This window comes from Eleutherodactylus coqui, chromosome 7, assembly GCF_035609145.1.
Source record: "Eleutherodactylus coqui strain aEleCoq1 chromosome 7, aEleCoq1.hap1, whole genome shotgun sequence".
In the NCBI taxonomy this organism is placed as follows: domain Eukaryota; kingdom Metazoa; phylum Chordata; class Amphibia; order Anura; family Eleutherodactylidae; genus Eleutherodactylus; species Eleutherodactylus coqui.
In genome coordinates this window covers 220,225,008-220,252,522 of record NC_089843.1, presented here as the reverse complement: position 1 = coordinate 220,252,522, position 27,515 = coordinate 220,225,008, and the positions used below count along the sequence as shown (strand labels likewise).

General features: G+C 45.7%; 1 protein-coding gene across 1 annotated transcript in view; it reads left to right on the top strand.

Annotated features, from left to right (window-relative positions):
* The window catches only part of PIAS4 (protein inhibitor of activated STAT 4), a 53,954-nt gene that overhangs the window by 14,845 nt on the left and 11,594 nt on the right, over positions 1–27,515 (top strand). Inside the window, exons 2-6 of the mRNA XM_066574428.1 lie at positions 8,350–8,797; positions 17,170–17,254; positions 23,860–23,901; positions 23,979–24,069; positions 24,163–24,291. Coding sequence (XP_066430525.1) covers positions 8,350–8,797; positions 17,170–17,254; positions 23,860–23,901; positions 23,979–24,069; positions 24,163–24,291 — 795 coding nt within the window. The remainder of the gene's footprint in view (positions 1–8,349; positions 8,798–17,169; positions 17,255–23,859; positions 23,902–23,978; positions 24,070–24,162; positions 24,292–27,515) is intronic.

Genomic DNA, 27,515 nt, shown 5'->3' with positions numbered 1-27,515 from the left:
TTGCTTTTTTCCATTTTTGTTTTTTCCTCCTCCCTTTAAAAAAATCGTAGCTCCTTTATTTATCCATCGACGTCGCTGTATGAGGGCTTGTTGTTTTTTGCGGGATGAGTTGTATTTTTCAATGGCACTATTTATTGTGCCATATAATGTACTGAAAAACTTTGTAAAAATTCTTAGCGGAGAGAAATGGGGAAAAAAACGACATTCTACCATCTTTCGGTGCGTCCTGTTTCTACGGCGCACAAATTGCACTAAAAACGACCTGATATTTTTATTCTATGGGTCAGTACGATTACTACGATACCAAACTTATATAGTATTGTTTTTGCTGTAGTACTTGTATTTTTTTTTTAAGATATTTAATTTTTTTCAATTATTTTCTGCGATCATTTTGTGCGCGCAATAACTTTTTTATTTTTCCGTCGACGTAGTTGTGCGAGGGCTCATTTTTTGCGGGATGTCCTGTAGTTTCCGATAGTATCAATTTGGAATACATATGACTTTTTGATCACTTTTTATTGCATTTTTTCTGGAAGACAGGGTAACTAAAAAAGTGTATTTCTGGCATTCTTTATTTTTTTTTCTTCCGGACGGCGTTCACCGTGCAGGAAAAATAATGCACTACTTTGATAGATCGGACTTTTACGGACGCGGCGATACCAAATACATACTTTTATTTTATGATTTAGATTTTTTAATAATGGATATGGCAAAAGGGGGGTGATTTAAACTTTTATAACTTTTTTTTTACACTTTAAAAAACTTTATTGATCTTTTTTTCTTACTTTACTTTGACGTCCCCCTGGGGGACTTTAACATGCGATGCTTTGATCGCTCCTGCAGTATGACGTAATGCTATAGCATTACGTCATACTGCTTTTTTTACAGGCAGTCTATCAAGCCACCCTGTGTGGATGGCTTGATAGGCAGTCTGCTAAGGCAGCCCTGGGGCCATTCATTAGGCCCTCGGCTGCCATGACACCTGCACGGCTCCCCCGATCTCACCGCGGGGGGGTCGTGCGGGACCCCCAAACAGCGTTCGGGGCATTTAAAGAGTTAATAACCGCGATCGGCCGAGCGCGGCTATTGCCCGCGGGTGTCAGCTGTGATAAACAGCTGATGCCCGCGCTGTATGGAGGGAGATAGCGGCGCTACCTCCCTCCATACACGTCCTGCAACTGCAGGACGTAGTTTTACGATAGCGCCATCACTAAGGGGTTAAACCCCTTCCCCGAAAATCACTGCAGGGGTGTCAGCGTCCTATTGCTTTCAATGGTGCAACGCCATCCCTATTGAAATCAGTGGGAGAGCTTCTCGATCCAGAACAGATTAATGGCTTTTCCACTCATTTCAGTGGGAAAAATTGATTTGACTTACGAGTGTTTTGGGTTAAGAGCTCCGTCACTGAGCGAATTAAACTCTTAAAGGGGTTGTCCCGCGCCGAAACGGGTTTTTTTTTTTTCAACACCCCCCCCCCCCCCCTCCCCCCGTTCGGCGCGAGACAACCCCGATGCAGGGACGTACAGAAAGCTTACCGGAGCGCTTACCTTAATCCCCGCGCTCCGGTGACTTCTATACTTACCTGTGAAGATGGCCGCCGGAATCCTCTTCCTCCGTGGACCGCAGCTCTTCTGTGCGGTCCATTGCCGATTCCAGCCTCCTGATTGGCTTTAATCGGCACGTGACGGGGCGGAGCTACACGGAGCCTGCATTCTGCACGAGCGGCTCCATTGAAGAGAGCAGAAGACCCGGACTGCGCAAGCGCGGCTAATTTGGCCATCGGAGGGCGAAAATTAGTCGGCACCATGGAGACGAGGACGCCAGCAACGGAGCAGGTAAGTAAAAAACTTTTTATAACTTCTGTATGGCTCATAATTAATGCACAATGTACATTACAAAGTGCATTATTATGGCCATACAGAAGTGTATAGACCCACTTGCTGCCGCGGGACAACCCCTTTAACTCAATGCACCACTGTATACAGCACTTGATCCTGGGCTTTAATCCCGCCCGATAGCAGAAATACAGAGCGGAACTAAACACTTCTCCTTTCCCAGGCTACACAGTGATATGTACTAAAGAGTGGAAGTGTTTCTTCTGCTACGTGGCTCGGTGATCTCGTGACTGCTGGGATCCCCCTGATACAGCGGAGCTGCAGGGTCCTAGCACACCCTGATCAGCTCTGCCAGTGACTATAGTTTCTACAGGGGGATGTGTCCCCTGTAACTCGGGCTCCTGTTGATGCCCCAGCTACAATGAAAAAGCGTGAAATAATAATAAAAAAAAAAAGCGAATGACCCCCCACAGGTCCTATATGATGTCGTGGGGGACATAGTTATTTTTGTAACATTTTTTTTTTTTTTTTTTACCATCTAAGAAAAAATTGCTGAATAAAATAAAAAAGGTCACCTGACGCCAATCAAAACCGTTGCCATATGCAATGATTGTATAAGGGGGCAGAAAAACCAGATATGTGGAGTACCTCTGCCCTTTGCACAATGCCACCATATGGGGAGAGCTTTTAGTCTATTTTGAGTAATAATTCTGGAGTTTTATATGGTACCACCCAGCTATTAGAAGTGTAGGTCCTGACAGAATGTTAATATTGAAAATGTGGGAGTTCAATAAAATGTGATCTCATTTGCCTTGAAGATGGTATTCCAGTCCCGATCTCAGTACTTGCTATAGGAAGGAACCTCATTGCTGTGTAAGGCAGTTTGTAAATTTTAGCAATTCTACCTTCTCGTATAGTAACTTTTTTCCATACTGACTTATGAAGAAGCTGCTCACGGTTTGTAGCTAATATATCCACTTAGTACATCAGCTGCATCTCTTATAACCAGACAGACCTCCCTGGTTCAGAAAATAGTTTTGAGAATTTCATCTTCAAATAAATGTTGGGCTTGGGGAGAGGCTAATTGTTAACATTTTGCAAAAGTTTTGTGTTCACGTAAAAATACTTTTGAGTGCCAGAAATTTGGGACAATCTAAAACTTTTTGGATCTTATGGGCTCCATGTGAGTTTTCATCTGCGGCGCCATTAGTATTGTATAAATCCGTACAATATGAATGAAATATTTCTGCTACTTCCTGCGCTTTGTGATTGTAGTTTGATTTTACATTTAATTTTATAAATCACAGTTGACTTTTTTTTTATGTTGGTGAAGTAGTGATATTTGGGAAAAGAAAGCATGGTAAGAAGAGAAGCGAGTCCTAAAACGTCTGGATTACTATGCCAATTAAGAAGTGAGAGATATAAATATAATCAATTCTCGCCTGTTTCCTGTATATTCTCTCCAAGGATCTACCAAATGGAAAAAAATCTAAAATTTATTAGCAGGTTTTCATCTTTGTTCAGGAAACAATGGATGAACCATTCGATTGTGTGAAGGTTGGAGGGGGATGATATGGCTCTTCGACATGGGCCGACAGTCCTTTAAACCAGGGGTCCCCAACTCCAGTCCTCAGGGACCACCAACAGGTCATGTCTTCAGGATATCCTATAGTAAGAACCCCTGTGGCAATGTCTGAGGCCCCGACAATAATTACATCACCTGTGCGATACTGGGGACATCCTGAAAACATGACTTGTTGGGGGTCCGTGAGGACTGGAGGTGGGGAACACTGCTTTAAACGGCTGCATGAGTGCTGATATCGCCGCTAAGGTCATCAGTGCTCGTTTAGAGTGTTTACACTGAAAGACCTCGCGAGCTTCTTGCTCAGCGCTTCACCTTCTATGTGGAGCGCTGAGCGGGGAGCGTTGACACACAAGAAGCCAGCAATAGTTTTTTCACTGACAGAAAGTCAGCAATAAACAACTGCGAACAGTTAGGGGTTTTTTTCCCCCCGCATTTACACTGAACGATTATCACTCAAATTTTGAGCAATAATCGTTGCGTGTAAATGGGCCATCAGTCGCCTCCTAAAGTTATCACTCGGTACATTTCTGTAATTGGTCAGAAAGGTTAGCAAATAAGGAGCCTTGATGGACATTTAGGGCACAAACATTTGCAAATGTGTACATTAAAACAGCTGTGCCCTTTAGAAACATGCGTCGGCCTGCTGGATCGGTTTCTAATCTATGGATTTTGAAGGGGATTAAAAAAAATAAGTTTAAAAAAAACCAAAAACCTTTTGCCATATTTATAATAAAAGGATAAAGTAAATACATATTTGGCATCGCTGCGTCCGTAAAAGTCTAATCTGTCAAAGTAATGCGTTATTTACCCCGCAAGGAGAACATTGTCCAAAAAATAAGGAGAACGCCAGAATTGTGCTTTTTGGGCATCCTGTCTCCAAGAAAAACAATCAATGTCGTATGAACTGCAGAAAGGTACCAACGGAAACTACAGGACGCCTCGTCCGCGCTGTCAGCGATAAAATAAAAAAGTGTTAGCGTTCAGAAAATGGGAACAGAAAATAATTTAAAACATTTTTCATCTTTTCTTTAAAAATGTAGTACAGCAAAAAAAAAAAACATATAAACTTGGTCTGGTAGTAATCGCACTGACCCCGAGAGTAACGTTATCAGGTCCTTCTTTTATTTTTTGTTGCAGTTTGTTCGCCGCAGAAACAAGACGCACCGAAAGATGGCAAAATGTTGTTTGTTTTTTTTTCTTATTTCACTCCATTTATAATGTATTGAAAAACTTTGGATTAATTCTATGATATATCAAATAGTTCCATTAAAAAATACAACTCGTCCTGCAAAAAATAATCCGCAGATGGCGATGGATAAATAAGAGTTATGATTTTTTTAAAAAGGGGAGAAAAAACTGAAAATGAAGGGGGGAAAAAAAGGGGCCGTGTCCTTAAGGGGTTTATCCAGGGAGATTACTGCTGATGGCCTATCCACAAGATAGGCCATCAATAGATGATTGGCCGGGTCCGTTACTCTGGACCCCAACCAATCAGCTGTCTGTTTGAAATAGAATTGTACTCGGAAAACAAGAAAAGTGGTAAACTTGCATCAAAGCTAAATATTTGCATGACCAATTCGACAATAATTTTATAAGTAGCATAGGGAATGTGCTTCAACCGGATTCCTCCATTGTATATATGTAGAGTCGAGTCAAAAATGAACTTGCAATTTCCAAAGTAACCACTAGATGTCAGCAGGAATACAAGTTCTCCAATTCCTTTTTTTAATGCCCAAATGAATGCAAAGCGCTATTTGTTTTACTGCTTTGTGAAGTAAGATGTTGTTGTTGTTGTTGATCCTTGCCTGTTTTCTTCAGATGGTGTAAAGTGGTTAAGAAATTCAAATAATTGTGCAAGACGGTAGAATGAGATCTGTATGTTATATGTAATTAAGAGTAAATTGATAGTCTCTTGTTTCCAAGGGTGATAAAATTAGTGTCCCAAAACTTTTATAGTAGTGGCAATCTATAAATTACATTGTGTCACCTGAGGGAGGTCTGAAGGCTTGGAGTGAAGTGTAGCTGGCCCTAGGATGCCCTATCTGCAGCCCCTCCGTGTGTCTATACTGGAACTGCCTCTGGGACTGTCGAGGAACCTCTGGCAGGAGCCGACCGGGTACCCTAGGCTCTGACGCGTTCTGCCCGTAGGTCAGGAAGAGCAGAAGCCCCCCCCCCCCACCAAGGCAACAAGGTGGGTGACCCAATTGATGGCAATGCCAGGTCCGGCTGCCAGGAGAGCCCAGGGATGCCACTGGTCCAGTCTAGCCAAACGGCATGTGGCGGCGCTCAGAATGCTCTGCAGCACAGGGGTTTCTGCCCAGGTGAGCAGAGCACTCTTACACCCCAAGACTCAAAAACCAGCGGTTGAAATACGGGGATCACTCGGAGCTCTCCGCACGTCTTGTCGCTCCTCTGGGAAGCCATAACCCCCCTTTAGCATGCTTTTTTTCTGCAGTTTTTAATGTCCTATAGAAAAGCTTCTGTGAAAAAGCCAGAAAAAAAAACTAATTAAGGCCGCCTGCAGACAGCCAGGTCTGATCCGGCAGCGAGAATTCTCGCCGCGGGACCCGACCCGAGCTCCTGCAGAGAGCAGCGCGTACTCACCCGCTCCCCGCAGCTCCGGATCTTTCATGTGCATGCGTAGATTGGAGCCGGTGGCCGGTGAGTGATGCTTCTGTGTGGGGCTCTGCGAGCGCCGCACAGAAATAGAACATGCTGCAGTTTGTTTGCCGCGCGAGATTTCACACGGACAAACCGCAGCCATCTGCCTAGGATTGCGTTTGCTAATGCAATCCTATGGCAGCTTCCAAGGGCGGAAATTCCGCTTGAAATCCCACCGCAGAATTTCCGCCCGTCTGCAGGCGGCCTAACTGGGTGCTCCGAGCAGAGAACAGCTGGATGCAGAAGACAAGAGGCCTCGCTTATCTTCTGCATCCCCCACTCGGAGCACAAAGTGATTGCTCAACATTTGAGCGATCACCTTGCACTTAAAGGCACACGACTATCACTCCAAAGACCTCTTTTGAGCGATAATCGTCTGAACCGGGCTTTACAGTGAGGTGCAACTGGATCATTGATAGAAATGAGTCCTGGTTAATTGTTCTCAAGTGGCTGTATGAAATCTGTTAACTCTGGGTGAAAAATACAATAATGTAGGACAGAATTTGTAGTTATTGGCTGACTAACTTCTACCAACTATAATCCTTGACATGACGAGTGCATCCAAAAACTCTTACATGAGCCAAACCTAGACGTCTGTTTCCATCTCGTAGTCGTTCGGGTACGTCTATGTAATATGCTGACGGGCGGGCTAGTGGTGTCCTCAGGGGCTGCTAGGTAAATATTTGCATATATTCACGCAGTGTGACGCCGCCGCCGGCCCCATTGTGAACAATAGGCGCTGCAAGGCAAGAGCATGCGCAAAGATATAGCGTGCCCGATGTGTTTCCTGCATCGCGGTGCCCTGCGGGAAAACATCACTCGTGTGTATGACCCCATTCAAAAGAACAGGGTACATATCGGTGCGCCTCGCAACACTCACTTATTTAGATGAAGAGGTATTTGCCCCCCCCCCCCCCCCCCCCGCTCCCCTCCGCATCTGTATGTAATTATGTGCCATCCTAACTAGTTTCATTCATTAGCCTGACGAAGGGGGCGATATCCTGAAAGCTCGCTGTAACATCATGTATTTGTGTTGGCCATTAGAAGGTCTCATATCTACAGGATGACTTGGGTTCTCTCCCTGAGAACAGTCACACCTCACAACACACAGATTTTGCGCGATTTTATCACCCGTGTGAAGCCGGCTTTAGGGCTAAACTATCGATGAATGTTGAGTTAATGTTTCTCCAAACACCCACTTTAAAAATGGTTCTCTTTTTCCCCCTCCACATACTAGAATTGTATGCACTGCAAATCGGTGATGTATATGGATTATCATAATTGTGCAGAATTTATGATGCGCGGATTAAGAAATTGCTGTGCGTGGCGACAACCATGTAAAAGAACGGGGTTCGAAATTATAAGCATGAAATATGGGGAGGTTGTGACGAGGAGGAGGAGGAGAGGAACCCATGTTCATTAGAGGCCCCCCAATGTACTACTCCTCTAGTCATTGCCCTCTCCCAGGCATCAGAGCCCCCTATCTTCTAGATATCACTATTCCTCTGTCCACCCCTCCCCCTCATCCCCCCAAAACATAATAAAAATAAATATTCTGCTCCCCTATTCCCTTCTGTAGCCATTTGGAGCAGCAGCTTAAGGGCTGATTCCCACCAGCGTATATTGAACGATGTTTTCACGCCCGGGCGGCATACGCTTCCATCGAAGCAGTCCCCCCTCCCCGGCTCTCTGCCTCTCTCCTCTACTCCTGTGTTTGCAATGGGAGGGGGTGGAGCTAAGCTCTGCTCTGTCCCACCCACTCCCATTGCTGGCTATGGACAAGGGGAGGGAGCTTAGCTCCACCCTATCACGCCCACTCCCATTGCAAACCGCTTGGAGGGGGGAGCCAGTGAGTGGGAGGGACAGCGTATATCAGCCGGGCGTGAAAACCTGGCCGATATACATACGTCTGAATAAGCCCTAAGACAGAGGATTGGAGAGGATACTGCTCTCACAGAGCGGTGGGCGAGGCAGCGGCTCCGCTGTGCGGTGATTGGCCAGCAATCAGTGCAGTATACAAGCCTAGCACTGGTTGGCCGAGGTTTGCCCAACCAGATGGTTCCCTTTCTTCATTGCTCCGCAGCCCACCAGCGTACTGCATGCTGTTCCTGTCCACCTTGTAGAGCATCTTGGTGCTGTCTGTTAACCCTGCCGCCATTCTTATCGGTCCGGGTTGTCAGCAGCTGATCGTCATAGTAGTATAAATTTATAGTGTTACTATTGAGCACAAATCTGACACTTAACATGCCTTTTTTTTCTATTTTGAAGAACATGGTAATGAGTTTTCGAGTATCAGATCTTCAAATGCTTCTGGGATACGTTGGACGCAGTAAAAGTGGTTTGAAGCATGAGCTTGTGACCCGAGCATTGCAGCTGGTGCAGTTTGATTGCAGCCCTGAAGTCTTCAAGAAAATAAAGGAGCTTTATGAGACTAGGTATTCAAAGAAGGCCACGGATGTTGTTGTTCCTGCTGTCACCGTGCCACCACCACACCGCTCACCAGACTCTTTGGCTGTCCATCCGTCTTATGATCATGGAGCGCCTGGCCCAAGGACTTCTCTTTCTCCAACTAACATGGACTACCCAGCCCTCTACGGCAAACATGTTAATGGCCTTTCTCGTTTACCTCCCAAAATAATGACCAAACCTGAGGTCCGACTTGTGAAGCTGCCCTTTTACGATGTAGTGGATGAACTTTTAAAGCCCACGGAGCTCGGTGAGTTGGTGTTATAGAGTGTTCCTGTACGAAGGTTCATGTAAAGTTGGGGGATTCTTGTGGCAAATTGTAATCTAAAAGTACATTGATTTTCAATTATTCACATTTGTGTCATTCGCAGCATGTTCCACTTTGCTGCGTATTACGCATGCGAGAGCCTATTGTCCTCTATGGGCGCGGAAACAACGCAGTTCATACGAAATACTTTGTCTATGGGCGGCATTTATATTCGTATATTACCGCGTGTGTGAGCTACGCTGTCGTGCGTCCAAGTTCGCTGCCATACATGGCGATGGGCTGGCTCGCCACCGACTCCACAGCAGTAAAACGCTGCATGACTCGCTTAGGGTTTTGCGCATACGGTCGCGTGAGTCCAGTCTTAGGGGGGTTTCACACCAGCACTGGGGATTCCGCTTTCCTGCTTGGTTTAGGGAGCAGGATAGGCAAATCCCCGTGGCCAAATGGTTCCATCTCTAGACGAAACTGGACAGCGCCGGGTGTACACCATTGACCTCTCATGGGGTCAGCCCAGCTGTTGGACGAAAGAAAAAGCATTGTAGGCAGCGCTTGTTCTTCCGGTCTTTTCAGCTGGATCTGTGACTGAACCTACTAGATAAAACTTCCCTGGTGGGCTGAGCGAGGGAAGTGTTGAGCTTCAAGTGAACGTGGATAGCTACAGAAGCCCCAAAAGTAAAGCGGCCTTCTCAGTGTCCCTATAGTAATCCTGACCCCTCTCAGTGGCCCAAATAAAATGGTCCGAGCAGCAATGGTGACCCGTAGTGATACCAGTGGTAATAGTGGCCCCCAGGGGCCTCAGTAGTTATACTGGCCCCACAGTGGTTATGTTGGCCCCAGTACCTCTTGTGGGGCATAAATCCCACCAGGAAATAAGGGTGAATTATCACCTGCGTGGAGTCAGTTCAGGGTTTCCGTCTCTGCTCCGTATTTGGGGGATCTGAAACTAAAATGAACCTATCATTTTTCCATTGATCCCAATGGGTTTTCAAAAATAAAAACTGTAGGCTTTCAGTCGACTCCACTTTTGTTTTTGCTTCAGTTTTGACTGGAACAAAGATGCAGCAGACGAAAACGAAAAGACAAACGCCGCTTGCTGAGCATGTCGCACATACACTACGTTCACCTGAGCACGCCGCCTGTTTGTGTTAGTGGTCGTTGGGGTGCTCAGCACTCGGACCCCATCGATCAATGGCTCTGAAATGTCAAAAGTTCTAAAGTTTACACTTTTTGAATCAAACATTGATGGCAGGTTTAAGGGCATCCACAGGATAGGCGACAGCTTGCTGATTGGTGGTGATGGTGGGGTGGGGGGGCTCGCCACTGAGAACGGGACTACCGTGTCCCACTTACCGATCGCCACGCAGAGATGTCACTCTGAATGGAGCGCTGTCTGCACGTGTGCGGTTAGTAATCCATTCATTTCAGTGGGGTTGATGGAAATACCCAAGCGGGTGTCTTGGCAGTCCACTGAAAGTGAATGCAGCACTGGTGCGCTTGTGTGTCCCGCTCGTCCTTCAGCTTCTTTCTCACTGCAGTAACGCTGCAGTGAGGACGACGGGACATGGGTTCCCTGCTCTTGAGTTCAGGGAGTGTCGGCAGACCCCCAATCAGCCTTGTGGATAGGGAATAACTTTAAAGGGGTTGTCCCGAGGCAGCAAGTGGGTCTATACACTTCTGCATGGCCATAATAATGCACTTTGTAATGTACATTGTGCATTAATTATGAGCCATGCAGAAGTTATAAAAAGTTTTATACTTACCTGTTCCGTTGCTGGCGTCCTCGTCTCCATGGTGCCGACTAATTTTCGCCCTCCGATGGCCAAATTAGCCGCGCTTGCGCAGTCCGGGTCTTCTGCAGTCTTCTATGGGGCTCCGTGTAGCTCCGTGTAGCTCCGCCCCGTCACGTGCCGATTCCAGCCAATCAGGAGGCTGGAATCGGCAGTGGACCGCACAGAAGAGCTGCGGTCCACGGAGGAAGAGGCCATCTTCAGCGGTGAGTAGAGAAGTCACCGGAGCGCGGGGATTCAGGTAAGCGCTCCGGTGAGCTTTCTTTACCTCCCTGCATCGGGGTTGTCTCGCGCCGAACGGGGGGGGGGTTGAAAAAAAAAAAAACCCGTTTCGGCGCGGGACAACCCCTTTAAATTCTGGTACCTTTAATTGATTAAATGAAGAGATAGAAGCATTTAGCCAAGCTCCTGTGAACTGCTCCTACCACCTCTTGTTATCTGGAGATAGGCTCGTTAGAAGATTAAGGGAAAGCTGAGTACCATTAGGCTGGGTTCACACAGGGCGGATTTGCCGCGAAAATTCAGTCCAGAATTTCACGGCAAACCCACCGGCGGTTGCTAATCCCGGGATTGGGCAGCCATGTGGTCGAGATTTGTCAAAAATCTCGTCCACACGGGATGACTAATCCATCGCGGCGCAGCGGTGCGGATTCCCCGACTGCAGCCTGCCTTTTTTAAAAAAAAATTTTTTCCCGTTGTGGCCGTGCTGCTCTCTATGGGAGCGCTGGCCGCAACGGCAAAGCACGCGACCAAGCCGCTCCAAAACTCGCAGCGCTTTCCCACCGGAAATCTCACGTTTTTTCACTCGCTGCAGGAAAACTGCAAGGTTTCTGTGGGGATTCCGCCCTGTGAGAACCCAGCCTGATACAATAGCTTAACAAAACAATAATGCAGAAAGGACCCCACTCAGCTGGTTCTTCCACTCCTTCCTCTGTCTTAACACCTGAAGGGAGTCCCCATTGATCAAACCTTTTGACAAGTCAATTTGCTTTGTTTTTTGACCGTGCGGTTACTGGGGGGCTTCTAAATTTCTAGAATTTCAAACTTGCCCCAAGAATTAAACAAGCAAACCTCAAACACCCTTGTTTGTTTTCTTCAGAACCGTTCCATTCTTGGCAGGCTGGTGGGTCCTGCCCCTTAAGGGTTGTTGGACTTTGAGTGGCCATGCACATTAGATAAGCTGCTGCCTGTGCAAGTGTTGGGGTGACGGCTTTCTAGACAGTCACCCTCCTACACATGCACGTTCGGCTTAGACAGACATGCATGTGTTCTGAATGATGAGAGCGGAGACAACCATTGCAAGACACTGGCACCAGCTTACCATTCTGAGAACAAAGTGCCCAATTCTTCCCGAATCTGTCGGCGCAGAGAATCAGAGGCCCTCATCTGCAGTAGATAATCGTCAGGACCAGCTAAAATTGGCAAGTCGAACCAATAGACCTTTAATTTGTATGGCCACCCTTAAGCCCCATTTACACGCAAAGATGATCGCTCAAAATTCATTGAAAGGATAGGATGATTGATAGTTTGGGCGATAATTTTGCATGTAAATGAGGCTCCTTTTGCTGTATGCAGAGCGGTGGTCTGTTATCTGCATACAGCCCTTTTGTTCTGCTGCGAGACTGCAGCTGAATACAATGTTGTCAGCGCTCCCATGGAGAATCGCAGCCTGTGGTCCCTCCTGTCATCTCTCTGGCCTAATGATGGATTTTAAACGCAACTAAAAATCATCCTTCGGACGAAAAGCAAACAATGGTAGCGTTTACACGCAACAATTATCGTTCAAAATACATCGTTTGAGCGAATTTTGAGCATTAATGGTTGCGTGTAAACAGGGCTTTAGTTTACCCTTTGTTTAGACAGGAGGGTGAGGGCAGCAGGGGTACAGATGTTCTGATTAAGAAAACAGTTCAGCAATAGTATTGCATGCTGGTATTGCAGTGTATTGTGCAAGTGATTGCATGTGGAAGTCACAAAAAGGTAAAACGTTTTTTTAAAGGTATTTCCCCATTTATCATGTAAGAAAAACAAATTAATCATATGTGTTATTGCTTGTAATAAGTGATCAAAGTCTTGTACAAACCCCAAAACCTTAGCAATAAAATGTACAGCTCCCTCCCAAAAATCAAGCAATGGAAAAACAAGTTATGGGTGTCAGAATGTGGAGACCCAAACCTAAAAATATACATATAGTAGCTGCCTTGTGGTGAGAAGTCAGCTGGAAGAATCTAAAGCCGTCAGACCAGCTTTACTGGTGGATCTCCTACTGAAAGCCGTCTGCAGCCCTCCATATACGGGGATGTCCAAACTGCGCAGCATTGTCACTCCTTCACATTATAGGATGGGCATTCTCTGTACATACTCGGGGTTAATGTGGCAGCCTCGGAATCCAAACCCATTCCATACACGGCTGACGCTGTTCGCCGATAAAAGGCCGCTGTCTATTTACAAACGCTTAAGTGGCCTGATCGAAGATCCTGAACGCCCCCTGTGGTGATTGGGGGGGGGGGGGAGGAGGTGCCATCTGGGTTTCGTGGCAGTTGGCACCTTCTGAAGGCCCCCAGGGTTACCATGCATTTCTGCCTGTTAAGATGTGCCCTCAGAAATGCCATATGTTACAATACTAAAGTATTCTAGTAGAAGCGATCAAACACTTACACGTTCAAGTCCAAAGAAGTTTCAAAACTTCTTTATTGTAAAAAATAAGGGATATTAAAAATTAGGAAAAAAACCTTTTCCCCTATTTACAATTTAAAAAATAACCTTTTGGTATCACCGTGTCTGTAAAATTAATGCATTATTTAACCTGCACAGTGAACGCCATCAGAAAAAAAACACACAAGGCCAGAATTGTACTTTTATTGGTCACCCCGTCTCCAAGAAAAAAAAATTAAGGAAAAGCGAAGTAGTCCTATTCTCGGTTGCTGCGATGGAGCTCTGTCGCCATGTGATCTTCACCAAGTGACAGCGCTGAGTTGTAAGAGCGGGTAAATGTATTAGGACAATATAAATCACCGCGGACTACCGGTCACGTCCCGTAACGGCGCCACAGCTTAGTGCGGGCGGGTGTAAATGACATGAATCCTCCCCTCTGATCTCACGGCTGCCTGCAGCTTGCTGGAAGGCCCCGGGCGGCCATGGTTGTTTTGCTATAGACGTGTCCTTAACCCCATAGGGACGCAGGCTTTTGTTTTTTTTCTTTTTCAATCTACGATTTTTCCTCCTAAGGCCGGTTTTACACAGCTGAGAAAATCCCGTGAGATTTGTGCATCCCGCATGAATATGAACCCCATTCTTTAGAATCAGGTTACACACACGAGCGATATATATATTTTTTTCCCCCCGCATTGCACCACGATGTGAAACAAATCGCAGCTTGTCCTATCTCTCTGAGTGCTCTCGGATTGCATCTCCCGTCGCTCTCATTGGGGCCGGCGGCAGCATCGCGCCACATGGTTGGTCGCATGATGCTCGGTCTGCCATTTAAGATGTGAGCGGAGGATCTCGACCTCCCCGAGGTGATGCAAGGCGATTTTGAGAGAAAACCGCCTCAGGTCCACAGGGAAAATAAATGTGGTCGAGCTCGAAATTAGGCCGTGATGCAATATGGCGCTTTCTCCTGTGAGGTTAGCCTAACTTAAAAAAAAAAAAAAAAAAAATCCTAACTCTTTTCTATTGCCGTAGCTGTCTGACGGCTTGTTGTACTTTCAGGTATTTAATGCACTGAGAAACTTTTTTTTTTTTTAATGTTTTGTTTAATTGAAACGGGGAAAAAAATGCAATTCTGCCATCTTTGACGTGTAGGGGGTGGATGCACGGCGTACGTATTGCGGCAAAAAATGACATTATTCCGTGGGAGAGTGGGATTATGACGGTAAAAATTTTATATACTTTTACTTTGCTATACTATAAATTTTGCCTCGATCTTCTGATAGACAAAACTTTTTTTGTTTCTGCCGAGCCTGTTGTGTGAGGGCTGGTTTTTGTGGGACGTTATATAGTTTTCATTGGTACCATTTTGGAGTTCATGTGACTTTTAGGTTGCTTTTTATAACCTTTTTTCTGACAATCGCGTGCCGCACGAAGGAGGTAATTTGTTCAAACTTTAATATGGGGGGGGAAATTGTTCAAACATTTTAGGTTTTTTTTTTTTTTTTTTTTTTTTGAAACCTTTTTTTTGCTTTTGCATTATACAGTGTGAACAATAAAGTGATTGCATAGTTCTGTCATGCTTCCCTATGGCGACTCCTGAAAAAATAAATTTTAATTATAAAAAAAAACAAAACAAAAGTTAATTCCAAGTCATTATAAAAAATAAAAAAAAATCTAAAACTTGCTATTTCTACATCTGTAATTAGTGTTATTAGAACATCACATTATTAATCTCCATCAGAAAAAATATATGCCGCGGCGGCGACATCGCAGTGTTTTGGCCTCTCTGTCTCCAAGAAAATACGGAAAAAAATGTCATCAAAAAGCCAAATGTTCAACAAATTGTTACCAATACAAACTACGGGTCACACTGCAAAAAACAAGCCGTCATAAAAAAATGTTATGGGGGTCAAAATACAGGGGTTAGAGCAATTCTTTTTTTAAAAAGGTTTTATTTTAAATATCCTAAAGCTATATGTTATTTGGTGATGGTACCTGCCCGCAGGATAAGGACAACGACCTTTCTAGTGCGCCATGAATGCTGTAAAAATGTTCCCCAAAAATGTTGGAATTCTGTGTTTTGAGTTTTTTATTTTATTTTTTTATTCACTTAGTAATTTTTAAGCCTTCCAATAATTTACGCTAAATAGGACCCTTAAAAATCAGAACTCTTCCCGCAAAAGTTATGATTGTTTTTGAAAGTGCGCCGGCGCATCAATGATCTCTGCTCATGAAAACCTTAAAGCGTTATGCGGCTGTTCTAATGTGGATTCTGGAAGCCTCATCAGGTCTAAAAGATCTGTTCCATAATTGATGTGCTTTGTGTTATAAAATCTGGTGAGGGACCCTCCTCTGTGATAACAATTAATGACTAGGGCATATAGGTTGCACCATATCTTTAGCACAGGGTCACTTCATCTCTTAAGCCCTATTTAGCCAGGACTAGGGTTGGGTAAACGATGCCCGACACTCGCCCCCGCACATACTGGCTGCGGTGCTGCTGCATGGGCGGGAGCTAGTATCGTTGGCTCACAGCGGGGCGACAGGAGCAGATTTCGGTCGGTCCCCACCCCCTCTTCTCTCTATTCAGTTAACATGGCAGCTGCTCAATACTGAGCAGCTGCTATTTACGCTGCACTGTCATAGTTAAACTCATTGCTTATCGTTTCTGCAGCATGCATGAGGAGTTTCATTATGACAGTGCAGTGTAAATACAATGTTTCCCTGAAAAAAGACCCTGTCTTACATTATGTTTTACCTCCAAAAGAGGCAGTGTCTTATTTTTTAGGTATGTCTTATACTTACCCAGCCTCCGGCGTCTGTGTCCCTGATGCTGGTCCCCATGCTGCTGCAGTTCTCAGCCCTGACAGGATTCTCTTCTCCTGGTAATGAAGCTTTGAATACCCCACCTCCAGTAACTGCTGTGATTGGTTCATCTAGCATCGGCTCTGATTGGCTGGCGCTCAGTTTAATCACAGCGCTTACCGGAGGTGGGGTACCCGTTACCAGGAGAAGAGAATCCTGTCAGTGCTGCCTCAGCGTGGGGACCAGCAGGAGGGACACAGACGCCGGTGGCTAGGTTAGTATAAGCAATAAGGTGTAAGAAAAAAAGCTCACCCAGTCGCCGGCGTCTGTCCCTTGCCATGGTCTCCGGCGCTGTGGAAGGCTGCAGTGTAATCCTCAGCACTGACAGGATTGTCTTCTGGTGACAGGGCTTTGAATACCCCGCCCTCTGCTAAGCGCTGTGATTGGATGGAGCACCAGCCAATCAGAACTGCTGCTCAATGAACCATTCACAGCCATTCAGTGATATCATTCACTGAGTGGCTGTGAATGATCGAGCGTCGGCTTTGATTAGCGCTTGATCCAAACACAGTGCTCTTACCAGAGGCGGGGTATTCAAAGCCCCGTCACCAGAAGACACTCCTGTCAGCGCTCAGGACTGCAGCCTGCCACAGCGCTGGAGACCAGCATAAGGGACACAGATGCCGGTGGGTAGGTGATTATTGCTTTTTTTTAACGTAGTGTAGCTAGGGCATATTTTCAGGGTAGGGCTTATATTTCTGGGGTAATTACTGGGGCAAAAGCCCCAGCGTTTTTCCTGTGTGAACACCTATTGTGGTTCTGCTTGCAGTGGGATTATGGCATACCGATGTCTGTAAGCCATGACACTTGTGGATCTAATGTAGAATAGTAACATGGCCTGAAGAAAGACGTTCAGCCTATTTCCCCCCCCCCCCCCCCCCCTCCCCCCAATCCCCATGTTGATCCAGACGAAGGAAGCAAAGGGGTAGAAGCCAATTTTCATCATTTAGGGGAAAATGTGTATACAACAACCCAGAAGCTAGTTTTTGACTGGAGAACAAGTATTCTAATTAAATTAATCTAATACGAAATGTTTCTTTTTTCTTTCAGTTGCACAGAACAGTGAAAAACTCCAAGATAGTCCTTGTGTGTTTGTCCTGTCTCCAAGACAAGTGGACCTAATAAAGAATTCAAGGTACTGTTTCTGCATGGTAGATATGCGCTGATAATGCTCTATTACTCTAAGAATTATATAATATGGAACTGCGCAAATTGTTTAAGGGCTACTGTTGGTGGAAACACGTTTTTCTATCACTGCCCCTCTCCTCTTACTCGATTTCCTGTCGGACTCCTATGTAGTCCCTGCAATCTCTTCCATGCAGCGCAGCATCCTGTCTGGTGATTATCATGATCCATCTTTATGTAGAGTTACATCTGATTTCTATTTCAATATTCTGTGTTATCAGGCCCATGATGCACCATCACAATAACTGCAAGAGACTGTACCTTCTCTGCCTGCAGGGAGGACACTGCCATTACCATCTTTTATATTTTCACCTAAATAAGCTTAAACCTTAAGTATTTAGTCCGCAGGCTGAACAATCATCCCTGTTAGAAGTGCGTTCTCACCTTTATTGGCTTTCAGTTTTGTTGCGGATTTAGGTGTAGATCTGCAGTAAATCTGTGACTGCGCACCCCGTGTGACACGAGCCTCTCCTCATCAGCAGTAAAACTACATTCTCGCTTCCCTTAGGGCTGTTGGTTGTAATTCAGCTTCTCTGTGTAGATCTTGGATTAGTGCCGAACTGCGGTATAAAGTTTAAACCAAAAACAACCTGAAAGCTTTCAGTCCATTCGGACTTTTTTTTTGTTTTCTTTTCTTTTTTTTCTTTTACACCAGTTGAAATCATTTGGGGGGGAAACTAAAATTTCTGTGCCCTAAAAACAAAACTGAGCCTGAATCATAACTCGCAGCCCTAACAGATGTGTGAATTGTGTCCCCCCTCTGAAGAGCTGGTGTGGTCGGGTCCATCGCACAGGGATTATACAGACTGAAAAGTGACTGAGGGGGACATAAATCAAAATAAAGTGTGCGGGGGAGGGGGGGGGTGAGATCACATGACCACCTGAGCAGAAGGACTTCTGGAAGTTTAGTAGAAAGGAATAACTAAATGATATAATACTAGCGGCTACCAGGGGCTCGTTACATGATGAATTAAGGAACAATCACCACCAGACTGGCAGTTTAAAGATGAACAAACCTCAGAGTATCAAAGGCAGAGCTGGTGTCTGCACCAGGCAAACCTGGGTAAATACCCGAGTCTGCTGTGTAGCCCTGACAATGGGTGTACAGCAGACCCAGGCTACATCCATAGCTGACACGGAGTGTGATGCTCTAATGTACCTTACCGAGGGCAGCATAAAATATTGACCCTGATGCTGCACTGTGGTCCGTGTCAGTTGGGTTGTAAATTGGTTTTTCCACAACTTAAAATGATTTCACAACTCCTCTTGTCCTTCCTGGTTGTTCCTGACCAGGTCATGTGACTGCTGCAGCCAATCACTGGCTAAAGAAGGTCACTGCTGTGTCCAGTGATTGGCTGCAGCAGTCATATTACCTGGTCAGGAACAACCAGGAAGGACAAGAGGAGTTGTGAGGTAATTTTAAAGTTTTTGGAAAAACCCCTTTTAAATGTTGATGACTTGGTGAGAAAGGAGTTTGCAGTATTCTGGCTTCTACAGGCCATCATTTTTGTGTTGCTTTACGTGAAATGTTTAGGCACCTTTTGGCAGCGGAGAGGAGTTGGCATGGGTACTCTAACCCAGGGGTCCCCAACTCCAGTCCTCGGGGACCCCAACAGTTCATGTCTTCAGGATATCCTATAGTAAGAACCCCTGTGGCAATGTCTGAGGCACCGACCATAATTACATCACCTGTGCAACACTGAGGACATCCTGACATGACCTGCAGGGGTCCCTGAGGACTGGAGGTGGGGAACATTGCTCTAACCAGTCTGTCTCTGCAGCAGCAGGCTCGGCAGGCTACTATGCACTGTGTGTTCTGGCACATTTCTATCATAGCCAGAATGGTAGTTTTTCAGCCATTTTTGCTGCAGTAGGGATTGGATGAAGCAAACAAGACTCTGCTTTCCACGCACATCATTGAGCTTTCAGTGACCCTGTCATAGGGTTTACTGGCTGGATGTCCTTGAGCCTCTTTTGGTAGGTACTGACCACTGCGCACCTAGGGAAAAAACCCAGAAGACCTGCTGTGTTGGAGCTTTTTGGGCCCAGTGGTCTGCAGGGCTGTGGAGTCGGTCCCATTTTGGTGGAATTGATCGAAATGTATTTAAGCTTATATTTAAAAACAGAAATACAAAGACTTATTAAATAGAACAAATTCTGCTTTGAATAAGGCCGCCTGCAGACGGGCGGAAATTCCGCGGCGGGATTCCCCGCAGAATTTCCGCACCTGGACGCCTGCATAGGATTGCATTACAGCACGCAATCGTATGGAGACAGCCGCGGTTTGTCTGTGTGAAATCACGCGCAGCAAGCAAACCACGGCATGCTCTAATTCTGTGCGGGGCTTGGGTCGGGTCCCGCTGCGAGAATTCTCGCAGCCAGATCCGTCCCGGTTGCCTGCAGGCGGCCTAACTAGAAGTTCCTATTTATCAAAAACACTGATAACCAGGATTTAGAATGTAGGATGCAGCTTGACTAGTTTATCATAATAAAAGTCGGATAGCATTTTAACCCCTTAAGAACCAAGCACCATAAATTTACAGTGCTTGCTTCTGGGTTTTAATTCCGGCCGATAGCAAAAAAATATGCAGGAGCAGGTCGGGTCTTCAGCTGTCAGACACAGCCGAGGACCTGGAGGAGAAGGTGGAAGCCGTTTTCAACAGCTTGTCTTTTTTCCAGGCTGCATAGTGCTACTAAAAAGCGGAAGTGTTAGTTCCGCTATGTGACCCGGCAATCATGTGACCGCTGGGTGTCCCCTGTCACAGGAGAACTGCAGGGTCCTAGCAGACCCAGATCAGCTCTGCGAGTGACTATTGTCACTACAGGGGAGTGTTTTCCATTGTACATAGGGCTCCTATGGATGACTCAGCTACAGTGCAAAAAATGAAATGAGACAAAAAACCCAAATGCGAATGGCCCCCAGAGAATGAATATACTCTTTAGGGGTCATTCGCATGTTTTTTTCTTTTATTTTCCCCGTTTTGCTCTGCAGTTCCTGTTTTTCTTTGTGCTGCTTCTTTTTCATGCGATGCGCATAGAAATCTGCATGGCACTCGCATGGAAATCATACACGAATCCTACAGCAGACGATTGCTGAGTGTTTTAAGACTCGTAGAAAAGATGGAAAAAACATCCAGAAACGACGCCCTTGTGTTTGGGTTTTTGTGTTTACAGCATTCGCTGTTTTAAAGTATCATAAATTTCTTATCTGGATCGGCTCGATTACTATTGATACAAAGTTTAATGAATTTTTGTCTACTTTACAACTATTGAAACACCTTTTCAAAAGAAAAACCATTGAATCTGCGTCTTCGTATTGGTTTTCCGAGTTCTGAGGTCTTGTTTTTTGCGGGAAGTTATAGCTTTTATTGGTACCATTTTGAGGTACATGTGACTGTTAGGCCCACGGGCCACGGGCTGGAGATCCGCAGCTCTAGCCGCCCATAGGCATGCGTTAGCATCCGCAGGGCAATTTAAAGCATGAGGATGTGATTATTTTATGGGGTTTTTTTTTTCCCGGGCGTGCGGATCGCATGTGCGGGAACAAAATCACAGCATGCTTCATTTTGTCTGCGGATCTCTGGAAGTCAATGGAAGCCGTCCTATCCGCGGCACAGCCAAAGCTGTCACTGTGACTGTGCCACGGATCTGCGGGAAAGCAGGAGATTTAAAAAAAATAATAAAAAAAATTGCACTGTGCATGCATCCATGTCTGGACGCATCCGCCGTGCTGAAGGAAAAAGATCCGGTTGGCACAGAGGAGATCTGTGCTGTAGAAAAATTTTTGTTTTCTCTGAATGTCCGTGGGTATTTTATCAATTTTTTTCCCTTTAAATAAAAAAAAAAACAAACAAACAAAAATTCTTTAAAAAGCTTGATGCTATTTTTAGTCCCTGAAAGGAACTTCAAAATGTGATTTTTGGATCACTAGCCTAGTACACTGCATTACTTATGTAGTGAGTTCTACTAAGACCATGACAGCAGGCCATTAGATTTCGGGGGAGACAGTGCCTAATAGGCTCAGTAGCATGGCAGATTTAAAGGCCTTTGTCAGGCTTCTGACTGCTATGGAATCCCTTTGCTACCTTGTGACCACACTGCAGACTGATGGGTGGCAAAGAGCCCCTCCCCCTGTCATCTGCTTACATGCTGCAGTTGCTACTGATTGTGGCATCTAAGGGGTTAAACAGCCAGGATCTGAGGTTTTTCTGTTCCTGTGTGTTAGAGCTGGAGCCTGGCTATCAGTAATCGGCTTAACCACCACCTTAAAATGACCGGTTATTAGTATTTATAGTACCAGCGTTTCTGATGGTGCCGTGCGCTACTTACTAATGTATTATAGGGAAAGGGACTGGAGTTGGTCAAAATATTTCTGTGCAAATGGTTAGCTTTTGCCATTATTTGCAATTTTGCTGAACAGTGCAAACACCTATGAATAAGAAAATATTAAATGTACAAAATAACAATACCGATACTGCAACGTTTTAAACCTGTGATTATTCTGAAGAAGGGATACAACCAGTGTTTCTGGTGGCACAGTGTGCCACGTACAAGTATACACTGTGAGGAATTGGAGTTGGTACAAATATTTATGTGCAAATAGTAAACTGTTGGCATTATTTACAAATTTCCAGAACATTCCAAACAGTGACTTACGAACTTCAGCAGCTAAGGAGACATGTTGGCTCGTGGCTCATAGCTTTTGCATATCAGCTGCACGTGATTTGCAAACTTGAGCTGCTCTCTGAGGTGACATCGTGGCTTGTCGCTGTGTCATGTAAGCTGAATTAGCTTCACGGCGGCATTGAACCCTCTGTGATGACATGTTTGCACGACAGAGACTGTTTGTTTCACCACTGGACAACGGGTGACGATTAGATGAAGGCTGGACCGGTGTTGGTGGCATTCACACTTGAGATGACCTGATGATATGTTCAGGAGATGTGAAGATAGTGGTGACGGACGATGCTTCAATGTTAGTCAGTATGCACCGTCAGCTATGTATGTGGACATCTGTGAGGTGTAATTTACTGGAGTCTCCACACAGGTGTGCAGCTGTCTCCCAACCAGCTACAAACTGCCAGATTGAATACTGGTGTATCTATAGCAACTGAGGCCGCAGGGGTTTGTTAGGGTTGTAGTCCGCCCATAATCCCTCATTCAGTACACAAGGATGAAGCACCTGTGATGACTTCACCATAATGTGATCAGGCTCTGTTGATTTAGGACCTGCAATGATGAGTCATGTGATCAGGAGCGGAGCTCAGAGACCATGTGACTGATCACCTGACCGTGACATCACAGGTCCTGTCAGCACACAGCTGCTGTCAGGCCCTGTTTTATATATGCTTTAGAACCTGTGATGTCACCGTCATGTGATCAGGGGGCAGAGCATGTGAAGACTCTCACATACACACAGACACACAGATATGTGGTCGTTAGCACTTTGATGTGTGCAGATTTAAAGCCCGACGGTGACTGCTTCAAAAAGGCATATTGGTGGTCACTAAGGGGTTTAGGGCTCATGCCCACGGCCGTGGCGGGCTCTGTAAGTGGAATAGCCCCTCCTCCTCCCACAAAGACCCCATACTCTCCTCCTGATCCGCTGCGTAGCTCCCGCATGACACTGCCGGCGCGCATGCGCAGAACAGCGCATGACGTGCCGGCAGTGTCACATGACACGGTGGTTGGGGCGTGTATTCATGCTATTCTTCCACTGTGCTACAGCAGAAGTATAGCGTGACGAGCGGCTTCCATTGACTACAATGGAAGCCGTCCACGCGTATTCCCGCAGCAAATAGGACATGCTGTGGGTAATTTCACGCTGTGGCATTCCTCAGCGTGTACATTGAGCTATCAGGTTCAATAAAACCTAATAGCTGCAGTGAAACGCCGCAGTACTGCGCATGCGCGCCAGCAGTGTCATGCGGGAGCTACGCAGTGGATCCGGAGGCGAGTAGGGGGTCTTGGGGGGAGGGGGGGGGGGCGTGACGGAAATCCATCCGTGGGCATTATCCCTAAGATATGAAAATCTGACTTAATACACTCTTGTTTATTTAAAGGAGCACTCCCTCTGTTGAATCCGGTTCTGTAGCTTCAGACTGTGTATTGTACGTTTCTCTTCTGGCTTCCAGGTCACATGACCAGCACTCTGACAACGCTCTGTGTCCTGCAGCTTAGGGGCAGATTTTCTGACATCTATCTAAAAGAGAGACTGCTGGCAACCAATCGCAGAGCAGCTTTCATTATTCTAAAGCCGAATGAAAGCTGTGAGTTTTTGCTATGGGGATGAAAGACAAGTTGCCATGATTCTGCCCAGTAACTGCTTGACGGAGCGTAGTCAGAGCGTAGTCGGAGTGCTGGTTGTGTAAACTGCCTGCAGGGGGCAGACTGCATAACTCGATTCTTCACAGCAAAGTCCATGACATTGTGATATTATGTATTCCAAGCTCCCCCACCAAAAGAGAAAACACACCTACTTACAATATTTAGTTATAACCACTTGGTATGTCTGAGTTTTGGTGTTCTTTGTAACCCTTTTCACTCCCTTCCTAGGGATTTACACCCTGGCACCAAATCTGTTCAAGTTGTCTTGAGGTAAGTAGTTTCCAGTACCCAGCTATTATGTGCTGTGCGGCTCGGTGTGTCTGCTACATCGGTGTCCTTTCTTTCAGGATTTGTTACACTGACACCAGCTGTCCCCAAGAGGATCAGTACCCTCCGAACATCGCTGTAAAGGTCAACCACAACTATTGCTCGGTGCCAGTAAGTTAAATGCCTACTTGCTTGATCTCACCTATGCTTTAGATTCTTCTGTAGCATTGTTCTTCACTTTAAACCTTTGTCTTGTTCCCTTAGGGCTACTACCCCTCCAATAAACCTGGCGTTGAACCCAAGAGACCGTGCCGCCCAATAAATCTTACCAATCTCATGTATCTGTCTTCAGCTAGCAACAGAGTGACCGTCACCTGGGGAAACTATGGCAAAGTATAAATGCACTTGTAGTCGTTTTTATTTTAGGCCAATTGCATGCAATTCTTTCGGTAGAATTCCTATATTTAGAAGTGAAGCCTTCATGTTTTTTAGGGTTTGGGTGCTGAGACCCACAGTAATTGCTAGAACTAAAAGGTTCTCCATTGACTGCAGCCAACCTCTTTTTTTTTTTTTTTTTTTTTTTTTAGTTGCTTAGAGGGTAATGGGCAGGGAGGGCGGAGGGCCGCGGCATCTTCCATTCAAACACCCCCTCACCCTTTTACTGTCGGCCAGACACATTTAGATGGAGTGCTTCCAGCTGATTTCTCACAATTGCGCTATGTAATGCATTTCCTCTTGTAGGTACCAGCATGTATATATTTGGTGAGCTTTCAAAACCGGATTCATGATCTCTAAAACCTTTCCATAAGTTGGTCGTCTCGGCCTCCTGTGGCAGTTTGATAGTCTCACTGCTCTTGCATTAATAGAAAACGATCTATGCTAATCATGAAGCCTTCTTTCCTCTAGATCAGGGGTGCAAAACATGTGGCTCACCATGCCATTTGGATACAGATCTATTTGTGCATGGCTGCTCACATGTAGTTTCCATGTCAGGGTGAAGAATGGCACATATTGGGGCAACAGGAACGAACAAGTACTAAGGGTGCCCTGTGTAGACATGTCTGGTCTCCCATATATTAGGACAAGTATTAAAGGGGTTCTGACATGAATAATGTTTTTATGCTTTACCAGCCATTGTTCCCTGGTCTGCCTAATGGACACAGGGAACCCACGATTTAATGGCTGTTAAAGCATAAAAACATGATACTTACCTTGTCTCCTGTTGTTGTTGACATCGGGGGGGTCATCTCCCGGCAGGCACTGTTCTTCTGCTTCTTCCTCCACGAGCCGGGGCCGCTCCGGGATCGCGCGCATGCGCAGTGGAGAGGTGCCCTCTGACAGGAGTCAGGACGGGCCGTGTCTCCACTGCGCATGCGAAGAATCTCGGAGTTAAGTCAGGACGGGCGGGCCGCCGACACACTGCTTGTGACGTGCTTGCTGTGGGCGGCCCGTCCGTTCACCTCAGAAGTGGCTGACGGACGGAGCAGAGCAGGAAGCGGTCATTTTGACCGCTCCTGCTCTGCTTCTACAAGCCACAGAAGAAGATGCCAGACGGAGGGGACATGTCTGGTGATCGGTCCTGGCCAGGCAAGGTGAGTAAAAAGGGGTTCTGACACAAATAAGGTTTTTACGCTTCAGCAGCCATTGTTCCCTGGTCTGCCTAATGGACACAGGGAACCCACAATTAATGGCTGCTAAAGCATAAAAACCTAATACTTACCTTTTTGTTGTGGTGTTGTGCAGCGGGGTCATCTCCCAGCAGGCTGTCTTTTTCCTCCGACGAGCCATGTCGGAACCCCTTTAAGGGTGCCCTGTGTAGACATGTCTAGGTCTCCCATATATTAGGAGAAGAAAGTCTCTTCACCTATTTGGCACTCCAGAAATGAACACATGAGTTGGGGGATATCCTATATGCACGCAGCCCTCGTCATTGTAGTTTATAGGACTTATGAAATGCCAGACCATTATCTCAATATCCATCTACATTGGAGAGAGCTACGTGCATGGTCTCCTCCTCCTCTGGAGTGCTGATTCGTGGAGAAAGGTGACACCCATTCTCCCAATAGGTCTGAGTCCTGGAAATGGAACTTCAATTTATTATGCCATATACTTTGGGTATAAATGTCTCAGATGGGAATACCCTTGCAGCCCTTGGAAGTGGTACAGTATGGCAATGTGGCCCACAGATCATAAGTAGTAATGCACCCCTTGCCTTAGATGTCTTGGATAATCGCATGTCGTGATTACAACCCTAAGAATTAAAAGATCACAGATTTGATGTATTTATACATAGTGAATTGGTCATATCTAGGCAGCCTTTTTTTTACAAACACTGGTTTTGATCTTGCAAACCCCATTCCAAAAAAGTTGCGACACCGTGTAAAATGTAAATAAATGTAAAAACAACAATGATTTGGAAATCTCATATAACCATATTCATCATATAACACCTCAGAAGCTGAAAGGGGGACATTTCTCTATTTTCAGTTTTTAAAAAAATAAATGTAAGAAGTTAATGGCAGCAACACCTCACAAAAGTTGGGACAGGGCTAACAAGACTGGAAAAGTGATGTGAATGAAAAGCAGCTGGAGGGGGGGTCAATTTTTTAAGTCACATGACTGTATAAAAAGAGCATGTTAGAGAGTCCGAGTCTCTTAGAAGCAAAGATGGTCAGAGGTCACCAATCTGTGAAAAGCTGCACCTAAAAAGTGTGGAACAACTTCAGAATAATATTCCTCTTGTAGAATAGTTAAGACTTTAACTATTTCACCATCCAGTACATAATATCAAAAGAATCCGAGAATCTGGAGAAATTCATGTACACAAGGGACAAGACCGATCTTGGATTCTCAAAATCTGCGGCCCCTCAGACGGCGCTGCATTATAAACAGGCATTATTCTGTAATGTGAATCACTGCATGGGCTCAGGAATACTTCCAGGCGTCATTGTCTGTGAACACAGTCCGTTGTGCAATACACAAATGCGAGTTAAAGTTGTATCATTCAAAGAAGCCGCCATATATCTGCACAATCCAGGATCGCCGGCGTCTTCTCTGGGCCAAAGCTCATTTAAATAAGGACTGAGGCAAAGTGAAACACTGTTCTGTGGTCAAAAGCATCAAAATATGTGTTTGGTTTTTTTTCTTTAAAACATAGACTAAAGAGAAAAGCAGCCATTCAGCTTATCGGCACACAGTTCAATAGCCTGCCTCTCTGATGGTATGGGGTTGCATTAGTGCCTATGGCAGGAGCAGGTTACACATCTTGAAAGGCACTAGCAGTGTTGAGGTTGTAGCACAATATATGACCCATCCAGAGAACATCTCTATCAGGGAAGGTCTTGCATATTTCAGCAGGACAGCGCTAAACCACATACTGAATCCATCACAACAGCATGGCTACGCATAGGAGTGATCCGGGATGAACCGGCCGCCTGCAGTCCAGACCTTCCACCATATACTGCATCCATCACAAGAGCATGGCTTCGCAGAGGAGTAATCTGGGGTGAACCGGCCGCCTGCAGTCCAGACCTTCCACTATATACTGCATCCATCACAACAGCTTCACAGGAGAAGAGTCTGGGGTGAACCGGCCGCCTGCAGTCCAGAACTTCCAC